This window comes from Thalassophryne amazonica, chromosome 6 (genome assembly GCF_902500255.1).
Source record: "Thalassophryne amazonica chromosome 6, fThaAma1.1, whole genome shotgun sequence".
Classification (NCBI taxonomy): domain Eukaryota; kingdom Metazoa; phylum Chordata; class Actinopteri; order Batrachoidiformes; family Batrachoididae; genus Thalassophryne; species Thalassophryne amazonica.
Window position 1 is genome coordinate 37,473,736 of NC_047108.1, and position 11,010 is coordinate 37,484,745.

General features: G+C 44.8%; 1 protein-coding gene across 1 annotated transcript; it reads right to left on the reverse strand.

The window, feature by feature from the left end:
• Positions 1–2,367: 2,367 nt before the first annotated feature.
• LOC117512047 (histone H3, embryonic-like) lies at positions 2,368–3,048 on the reverse strand. The gene has a single exon (XM_034171995.1). The coding sequence runs from the start codon at positions 2,834–2,836 to the stop codon at positions 2,423–2,425; it is 414 nt and encodes a 137-aa protein (XP_034027886.1). The 5' UTR covers positions 2,837–3,048; the 3' UTR covers positions 2,368–2,422.
• Positions 3,049–11,010: the final 7,962 nt, after the last annotated feature.

Genomic DNA, 11,010 nt, shown 5'->3' on the forward strand with positions numbered 1-11,010 from the left:
TTATGTCGATCTGTGGTATACATGGATGGTAACAGAAAGGAGGCATATGTTTCTACTGACCAAATCTAGAAGACAAATAATAGGTTTGTGGGAATGCTGTACAGGTGTTGGTGCAGGTGCAGGTGCAGTGGATGCAGCAGGAGAGGGTGGTGACATGGTGTGGCTTGACTATGTGTTAACTGATCACTAATGCTGCATTTACACATAACGACGGTATGTCACGAATTCCACGAAGTATACATTCTTGGCCGCTGATCACGAATGTGATGATTCGGGGAAGAGGCATCAGGGGCCTCAGGAACTGCAGCAACCTGTTACTACACGTTACGATTAATGACACGTGTTGCTGGAAAATGATCAGGAACCATTACGCACGGTCAAGAATAATGTTCCACGTTGTTGCACACTGTTGTGCGCTATCGCGTGTAACGGCACATCGTTAAGTTCTGTCATGTTGTGAATGAGGTAAATTGTCTCCACACACACACCCATATTCATCCAACCATCAGTTGCTGAACAATTCAGATCGCTCCACTTTGTTCCTAAAATCCACAGCAGAAGAACTTTGTGACTGCATGCTTAGTTGGGTTGTGTGCCATGGAGTGGAGCAGAGAAGAGAAGGAGACAGAGAGAGCCAGATGTGTGGCTCCACGTGCCTCTCGTCTCGCTCGTTTTCCCAAACATCAGGCACATGCAGCAGGTGCTGAGGAGCATTGGAACAAGGCTTTTAGCCAACTTGGCATCACTGTCCTTCATCAATGTACTGGAGCAATGAATCTGATTGCGGTGCATCAGGGTTTTATTATGCGCACATCAGAGAAGAACGCTGTCACACTCTATTAAGAATCACCACTAATCAAGCTGGATCAACACGCTCAGTTGCAACTTCCACGACATGAGGCGAAATGAGGGTGGTGCATGACATTCGTGGAAAATTTTTTGACAGCCAAAAACATGCTCCACGAAAATCATGAATATCACACACCAACACACACTATTAAGAAACCTATTCAGATGCATTAAGTCACATTAAGAATGTCAAGAATGTGCCAAGAATGACGCAAATATGACATTCATAACACGTTTTGCCTATGTGTAAAAGTACCTTAAGAGAAGAAAACTGGGAACTGTAATTGTGATACATGGGCAGTAAGTGTCTGTTGTTGTTCGGAGAGTGTCTAAAATTGTTGCTGCTGTCGTCCTAATAACGTTCCCTGCAAGCTGAGGGCCTTTCTGACCAGGTCTGCTCCTACTGGCTCCATATTGTGGCCAGAAACTCCTGTTATGGTCAGACCAGACAGCAAAGTTTGGACAAAAAATGCAGAGAGTATGAGTAAAGCCAAATAATTTATTCTGTGAACAGAGAATAGTGAAAGTGCACAAATTCCAGGAAGGAGACACCAGAGCACGGAGACACTTGACTAGAATGCTTGAGGTGGTGAGTTCCTGGACCAGGTGGTGGGTCAGACCCAGCATCATGGGCTGGCCTTAGGGTACCTTGCCCGACCTCGCTGTCAGTTGGGCCCACCCTAAACGGACAATGTCAGTCACTCGCCAACCACAAAAAAAAAAAAAAAATAATAAATTTAAAAAATAGCAGGCTACCATGATTACAATTTGTAGAAATGTACAATATAGATGATACATAATCATATTGATAAATAAAATGTGGAGTAATTATTAGGCTATATAGCATAATAATCTAAAGGCAATGTGTGTTATTGCGTGTAGGGCATCTGAACGATTATGATGAGATATTACATCTATAGTAAATATAACTATACAGATCCATTATCTAACTCATGAGAAGGAATGAAAATACAACTGTTTTACTAATCCATTACAATATATATTATAAATAATTACCTTGGAGACAAGATTCCAAATGCGTTCTCCACTGCACGACATGCACGAGACAACCTGCAGCTGTTGATAATTTCTTTGTGATTCTGGGAGTGATGAGAGAATGGCTTCATCAGCCAAGTTCTGAGAGCAAATGTGTCATTGGCTACAAAATCATTATTGTATATAACGTGGCATCAAGTGGGACAAAGCGTGACATCCAACAGGACAAAACAGCTCATTGACACGACAAATTGTACGACAGTGCGGGGATGAAATTTGTGCAAGTGTCAAGGTGGCTTAATTTCAAGTTCACATGCCCTGTGCACAATGATACGCATTGATGCGCAGTGCTTTCAAATAGGTTATGCAATAGTCATGACTACTTCATGGAAGTGGCACGAAATGAATGCATGCCAGATGTTTTGAACGTTTCAACATTGTCTTTGCACACTTGCATGCAGCAGTACACAGTTTACGCACAGTTTAAAACAGTTTACGACAAATTTACTCATTGGCAATGCGAGAATCAAATTCATGCAAGTGTCAAGATTTGTCTGGTGGACACAATGAGATCACTTTAAGCCCTCTCTCCTTGGATGCAGCACGCCAGCTGGAAATCTTTTGGCATGATGGTGACCCTCTTGGCATGGATGGTGCACAGGTTGGTGTCCTCAAACAGGCAGACCAGGTAAGCCTTGCGGACCTCCTGCAGCGTCATCACAGCGGAGCTCTGGAATTGCAGATGAGTCTTGAAATCCTGAGTGATTTCTCTCACCAGGTGCTGGAAGAGCAACTTGCAGATCAGCAGTTCTGTGGTTTTCTGGTAGCGATGGATCTCAAACAGCACCACGGTACTACTGGGTCTGTAACGGTAAGGCTTTTTCATGCCGCCGGTAGCAAGAGTGCTCTTACAGGCAGCCTTTGTAGCCAGCTGTTTTCTGGGTACTTTCCCACAAGTTGATTTATGGACGGTCTGCTTGGTTCTTGCCATATTTGCAGAGCAACAGCTTTCTTCTCAAAGCAGAGACACTTGACACTTGACCGTAACACACACGACACGTTGCGGTTGTGAGTGGTAATTGTCTGAAATTCAGCAGGGGTGGAACAGGCTGGAGCGGCTGTGGGATGAAGAAAATAGTCCTGCGCAGGGCTCTACTTTACACTTCTGCCATAAAAAAGTGCTCCCCTCAGAGCAATGTGAGGCCCCTCCACAAATCTGTCTATGGCACCAAGACTGTAGTGGGTGGAACCAGGACCAGGAGCTGACCCGGCACCACGAGGGGGCGTTTGGGGGCAACGCCCCCTCACATCATCAACCCCGCCCCCTCGGATGTAAGAGTTATCTAAAAAGAAAAAAAAGAAAGAAAAACAAATACTGGAAAATATAGCAAAATATTTGTTATTCAATAATATCACGTATTTAACAAATAAACCAAAGTAATTAACTAAAGTAATTACTTTTAAAACAAATGGATATGGCATGTGTCTGTGTTCAAGCAATTTGATAGGTTGAGGGTTGCACTTGTCAGTGCGGCAGAGGGCAAGGATCCTGAGTCCAGCGATTATGGCAAAGTGGACGAATTAAAGCATGCTCGATTTATTCAAGCAGTGTCAGAGCTGGAGTTCCTGGGATTCGTCAAGTCCACCAAGCAAACAGCAGATCATGTAGCACGACTCACTTGGGGAGGGTGTTAAGATTTTGCACACGAGTGGAAAAAGCCTAGATTCTGAAATAATGACAAGTGCTAAATAAAAGTTTGTATTAAAAAGTTTTATTGCTTACATGTCATCTATGTAAGCAGGAAAAATGAACAGGATAAAGATCAAATAAATATGAGATGGTATTGTGAAAAAAAAAGTTTGAGGGTTGCGCGGGATGGTTGCTAGGCTACACTGTATAGAGTCGATTGCATGGTGTTACTGCGATTTATTCAAGACCGCTAGCCAAGATGGATATTGGAAAGTGAAATGAAAGTGGATTAAATGATGGATATACGAAAGCGGAACCCGAGACCTTCTTCACCAGCACCTCCAGACACAGCCTTACAGACGTCTTCAGCGGAGCTATCTGAACCGTCTCTTCAGTCTACTCCTACTCAGTCTACCAGCAGCTCTCAGTCTCAAGGTAGTAAGTTGCATCAGCCAAGGGACCTTGGCTACGATAACTCAGCCCAACCAAAGCTCACTTCATATGCCAAGAAAAAACAGCATAAAAATGACTTCAACAGGTCGTTCTCATTGTTGAAGCAGATGCTGCTTTCTGTTTTGCTTGTCGAAAATTTGGAGGCAGTGACTGTACTTTCACTACGGCAGGCTACAATAATTGGAAACATGCCACTGATAAGGCAAAGGGATTTAGCAGGCATGCTAACAGCAAGGAACACTTAGCTTGTGTTACTGCTTGGAAAGAAAAAGAGCAGCGCTGTTCCTCGGGAAAAGAGATATCGACTGTTGTTAACACTGATCAGCTCTCCCAGAACAGACTGTACGTGTGGGATTATGGACACAATTGTCTTCTTAGTTTTAAATGAACTTCCTTTACGAGACGCACTTGATGCAGTTGGTGACCGAGATAAAAAGGGATGTGGACTGTTTCTGTCTTTGTTTGACTATACATTAACACAGAATAAAGAATTGGCCGCAGTTTACAGTACAATCCCCCAAAAACGCTACATACGTGCATGATATTCAGAACCAAGTTATTGAACTCATGGCTAGGATTGTCACAGAGGAAACTGTGAAGGATATCGGGGATGCATGGTATACCCTCAAGGTGGATGGAACGAAGGATCCGACAAGGCGCGAGAACATCAGCATCATTATCCGTTACGTGAACAGTGAATGTTGGGTCCACGAGAGGCTTCTGGCGATGTTGACGACAGACAGATGTGATGTGCAATCACTTGCGGATTCGGTGCTTGCGGAGCTTAAAAGAGTTGGCCTTGACACTGCCAAAATTCTCAGCCAGTGCTACGATGGGGCGGGTGTTATGTCTGGGAAAGATGGGGGGATGCAGAGGATCATCCAGGACAGACTGCACAGACAGATCCCTTACATTCACTGTTTTAACCACCAACTCCACCTCGTCATCGTGCATGGTCTATCATCAGAGGATGCAGTCGAATCTTTCTTTGATGTTTGCAACACACTCTACAAGTTTCTACGAAAGTGTTATGTTTCGGACGCGGTCGGAGAACCGACCCAGCGTTTGAAAGGACCCAGCATAAAATAAGCAGAGCACGGTTCAAAAGGTAACAGAATTTAATAAACATAACAGTGGGTGAAGTGCTAAACAACTAAAAAGTCCGCGGTCTGGTGAGGTGGAAACACGGCGCGCTCTCAACAGTGCAAACGGTCCGGAGCCACAGCAGTTCGGACCCAGGGACCCCGCCGACACCCCCCAGGTGGCCGCGACAAACCAAGTCTGTGAAGAAAGAAAACATGGAGGTGAGTCCAACTCCACACAGAGAGACACAACTCAAAGGTGCACGCAATCAGCAAACACTTCCTGGCTTAAATCTATACATCAGCTTCTCACCCTGCAGGCACGGAACAATTTAGTTCAAATCTCCACTGCAGCAGAAGCTGATTAGACAATTAGCATAACGTGACAGCTCAATAACACAAGGTGTGAGGGATACCAAATCCACTGTCATTACTTCATAAAAGTCACCAAAACCAAATTACCTCAGGAAGTGTGCTGAAGAGCGTGAGACCTCACCCAATCCTCCTTCACAGACTGTGGCGTCAAACCTGGAGCGGTCTCTGCGTCCGTGATGGTGAGATTGTTCTCCTGACGTCGATCTCACACGTCTGCTCACAAGGTCGAGTCTCTGGCAATCACACACTGTGCATTCAAGGTTTAAATGCAGCAATCTCTGATCAAGACAAAATACACCACAGCTGTGAGTCCTGATGACCTGCACGTGAAAACAAACCTCAGGTGTTCAGGGTGAGGTCCTAATGCTCAGCCACTCAGTCCTGAATGCATACCACCTGGTGGGAGAAACAGAAAACAAAAACCAAGCCAGCCAAACACCCCAGCCCACAACAGAAAGCCCACCGTTGCAGCACAATATACGGGACAGAGTATTGTGTGGGCCGCCAGAAGAGGAGGTACTGCTGGCCCACCACCAAAGGGCGCCCTGCCTGAAGTGCGGGCTTCAGGCACGAGAGGGCGCTGCCGCCACGGACACAGCCGGGAGTGACAGCTGTTACTCATTACTTCCTGACAGCTGTCACTCATTCTTCATCATCTCACTCCATAAAACCCAGACATCATCTCCACCTCATCGCCGAGATATCATACTTCATTGGAGGTAATATCCTCAGCCGTTGTGTTACAATATTATTTGTATATTGTGAGTGTTTGCAGGAGTACCGGTACCTCTGTCGGTGGAAGCTGAGAGAGCGCTAGAAGGCACTCTTTTCCCCTGAGGAATCACTACAGTACTCTGCAAGTTATAGAGTGAGAGGTGGAGGTGGCATTCCCACCATTATTGTTACTGGGTGTGCACACACCTACACTTGACTGTCTTTGTTCTCGCCAGCAGTACCAGATCCGACAGTCGGGGACGGTGATCACCTGGGAATTCGGGACTTGGTGGCTCCAGTATTCACCAGGTTCGGTGGTGGCGGAAATCGTGTGGTTCCGGCTCTTCTCAGGACAGACGTCTTCTATCCTCGAGCCTGCCCACACGTCACCTTTGTGATTTGACTGTAATTATATTCTGAGATTGTATTTCGTTGTGCACATTTCACAACATTAAATTGTTACTTTTTGGCTCATCCATTGACCGTTCATTTGCGCCCCCTGTTGTAGGTCCGTGTCACTACACTTTCACAACACAGAGCCTCAAATGACTATTGGAATAACAGTGGACAGGGCACCTTGACACCGTGTCCCTAATTGTGAAATCACATGCGAGTCTTGCAGGGTTCCTGACAGAGTTGCGATCGAGGAAAATAACGGCAGAAGTAAGAATAGAAGCGTCTGGGCTTCGCGATGCTATCAGTGAGCAGAGTTTTTTATTTCTGGCCAGAGTGCTGCTGAAGGTGCTAGGAATGATGGATCCACCAAACAAGACGCTTCAAGCGGAGAACTGCGATCTTCTCACTGCAGTACAGCTTATACACAATTCTACAGAGTGCCTTAGGAGACTACAGTGTGATGAAGAGTTTCAGAACATCTGGACTGAGACTGCCAGTGATGGCCCTGCTCCCGTAAAGCGGCCGCGACAGGCACCTGCAGCCTTGCGAGACTATGTGGTCGAGGAGACTCTAGGCCACCAGGAGGAGTTTAGTGAACAGGAAGGGAAACGACTGCTTTTTGCCATTATAGACAGTGTACTTGGAGAAATGGCTGCACGTTTTAGTGACACAAATCAAAAATACACAATCACCTTGAAAGCCTTGGACCCTGCAAGTGAGGACTTTTTGAACACCCAAAAACTGAAACCTTTATTGGATTTAAGTCACACTGAAATAAACGAGACACAGTTCATCGTTGCACGCGAGTTTGTCCGCAGCCAGGGTGGCGAGCCAATGACTTTAAGCTCATCACTAAACACAGAACTGTATTCACTGCTATGCCTCAGGTCTTTGCAGCCTTCAAACAGGCAATGACATTTGGGGCTTCGACTGCCATGTGTGAGAACTCTTTCTCAATATTAAAGAGTGTTCAGTGATCACAGACGCAGCATGCTGCATGAACGAAAGGGGAACTTAATAAGGCTGGCATTTGAGAATGACCTAACCAGGAAATTCATTGGAGAGTGGCAAGATGTCCTTCTCAGAAGATTTAATGCGGCATCCAACCGAAGGCTTCAACTCTTCTGAGGTAGGCTAGCATCCAGTTTCCACATAGAATTTTATGTTAAGATATGGACTTTTATGGTAAGATAAAAGTTACGAGGTCTGTCAATAAAGTAACGGACCATTGGCTGGGAAAAAAAAACTGGCTTACCTGGAGGGTTGGAAACCTAATCACCCTCGAAGTACTCTCCTTGAGACTCCACACACTTCTCCCAGCGGTGTCACCACTGTTGGAAGCATTCCAAAAATGCCTTTTTCGGGATGGCGCGCAGCTCCGCCGTCGTCGCAGCCATGATGTCCTCTCTTGTCTCAAATCGGGTTCCTTTTAATGGTATTTTAAGTTTTGGGAAGAGCCAGAAGTCGCAAGGGGCCATGTCAGGTGAGTAAGGTGCCTGTTGAACCACCGGAGTCTGGTTTTTGGTCAAATAAGTCTGAATTAAATGAGAGGAATGAGCTGGTGCGTTGTCGTGGTGGAGGCGCCAATTTCCTCTGGCCCACAACTCCGGTCTCTTGCGCCGCACACCATCACGTAGACGACGGAGGACATCCCTATAATACTCTTTTGTTATTGTTTGACCCTGTGGAGTGTACTCGTGGTGTACCACACCACGGGAGTAAAAAAAAACAGTCAGCATTACCTTTGTCTTGCTGCGCACTTGGCGCGCCTTCTTCGGTCTTGGCGACGTGGAATGCTTCCACTGTGACGACTGGAATTTCGTTTCCGGATCGTACCCATACACCCAGGACTCATCTCCGGTGATTATAGTGTCCATAAAGCTGGGATCAGTGTGAATGGAGTCCAGCATGTCCTGTGAGACTTCAACACGATGTTGCTTTTGCTCCGCCGTCAGCAACTTTGGCACGAACTTCGCCGCCACTCGTTTCATGCCCAGATCTTCCGTCACGATGGAATGTGCCGAAGTCCTGTTAATGTCCACTTCCTGTGCAATTTCTTGGATGGTCACACGACGATCCCGCATAACCACAGCGTGCACTTTAGAAACGATCTCGTCATTTCGGCTCGTTGATGGCCGACCGGAGCGCGGCTCGTCCTCCACCGTTACGCGCCCGTCTTTAAACCGGTTGTACCACTCCTTAATCCGTGTGATGCTCATGGCTTCATCTCCAAAAGCCGTGTGGATTTTCCGAATAGTTTCTGCCTGGCTGTCGCCAAGTTTCTGGCAGAACTTAATGCAGTAGCGCTGCTCCAAGCGTTCGGCCATTTTCTCTCAGGAAAAAATCCGACGAGGGGGGTGGAGCGCTCCTCCCACAAGCCGTGCTCACAGGCGAATGACGTCACCAACAGGCATGGAAAAACTCACGCATGCGCACGAGGGTTCAACCTTGTGTGATGCAATCGCACGTGATTCAAATCCATATAATTTTAAAAAAAAATAAAATGGACCGTTACTTTATTGACAGACCTCGTATGTGTTGTTGTAAATATATCTACATGAAAGGTTTATCTTTGACCCGTTGTGTGACTGTCATGCCCAATTGCGCTGTGTTTGCGCTTGTGATGGAGGGCTGTATGTAGGGCTGTCACGATTAGGAATTTCTGGAGACGATTAATTGTCAGGCAAATAATTGCGATTGACGATTATATTGTCTATTTTTTCTCTTTTTTTCCCTTCTTTATATTCTACTATCATAGTATGATTACACAACTCTGGAAGAACGTTTGGCTTTTGTGAGTGGAGAAACTGGGAATAGTGCAATATTTTTGTTTTTATCTTCATTTAGTCCCAACTTTTTATGATTTGTGGTTGTTTCTGTTGAATTTCTGAAATTACAGAACTGCTATAAAGAACAGTGTGAACATTTTATTGTGTTTTAAAACTTTGTGGAGCAAACACCAAACTCTTATAAAGAAGGAAAAACACCTTGACATGTTCAGGAAAACTGATATAAACTTAACAGAACAATGCAGGCTGATTGCACTCCCCATATTTTTTTTTGGGGGGGGGGGATAAATAAATCAGAATACAATAAGAGGCAACTCACTTTGAAATAATTAAAACATATAGCTACAGCTTAATAACTTTGAAAAACAACAGAAATCAGCAGCTTGTATTTTTCTTCTGACTCCAGTTCATTTTAGTGTGATGAAGTCATCCTTTTTTCCTCATCAGTCACGTTTTGTGCTTGAACACTACATTAAGCTCAAGATTGAACAAATGCATACCTTTGGAAAATAAACAGCTGTTAAAGTTCAGCTTTTTGTGATCTGTGCCTCTGCACAGCTTTTTCAACAGCAGGGTTTTTTTTTTAACCCGTGTGTGTGTAATTTTTACTCAATTCATTTATATATTCTAATTTTTTAAGGATGTTTTAAGGATTTTTGAACGTTTATTTCATCTCGTGATCTCATAAATTCAGTATACAATGCGCACATGGTGTGAACAGGTCGGTGCCATCAGAACCACACATGTAGAGAAAATATAGAGAGTAAAGGCAGCCCCAAGGTTTGTTTTTTTGTTTTTTTTTAACATGTTCACTCGGGTTAAAATCCTCTCTGCTCCACGCTCGCTGTCTTAAGTGCACTGATGGTTCACAGCAGAACGTAACGTCTCGTGCCTCCATTCAGGAATCTCACTCCCTCACCTGCTCCCTCCCTCGCAGTCTGTAGCGAGCTGACACACACACACAGCTCCTTCGGTAAACTACCCATTTTAAATGGCTTTGAATAAGACGGCCACTGTTTTAATCGGCCGTCTTATTCAAAATTTGAACGTTCAAATGACGGCAGGACGGCTGCCTAAAACTATGAATTGAGAGGAAAAACAAAGACTTAAATAAAATAAATGACTCGTCAACTACTAAATTAGTTGTTAATGATTTCAATCATCAACGTAGTCGTGACTAGTTGACTAGTCATGGCAGCCCTACTTAAAACCGAAATACATCCACAGCATTGCAGTGGTATGTGGCTTTGGAACCAGAACCTCCTCAAGCTCCGTTTATTATTTGAGCCTCGCTAACCATCTGACCAAGACGAGAAGAAAACAGAGTGAATGAGGCAGAGAGGCTGCATGTGGCTGCTGCTGCACGATGACGTCAGATTCTGAGTCGTTTTATGCAACTTTGTGGATAAAATAAGTAATTCACGGTAATAGCGATTATGAAAAATATTCGCAAATATGAAAAATAATTGCAATTGGCGAATATTGTAATAATTGTGACTGCCCTAGCTGTATGTGGGGTTAATCTACTGTCTCGTGTCGTTTCTCAGATTAGTTGTTGGTTTGGTTTTGTGGTATGCAGGAAATCACTTGACCAATCAAAGGAGTACTTCACAGGAAAAGTAACTTAAGGCCAGGCACCATGCAGGCAACGCTGAGTTTCTGGTTA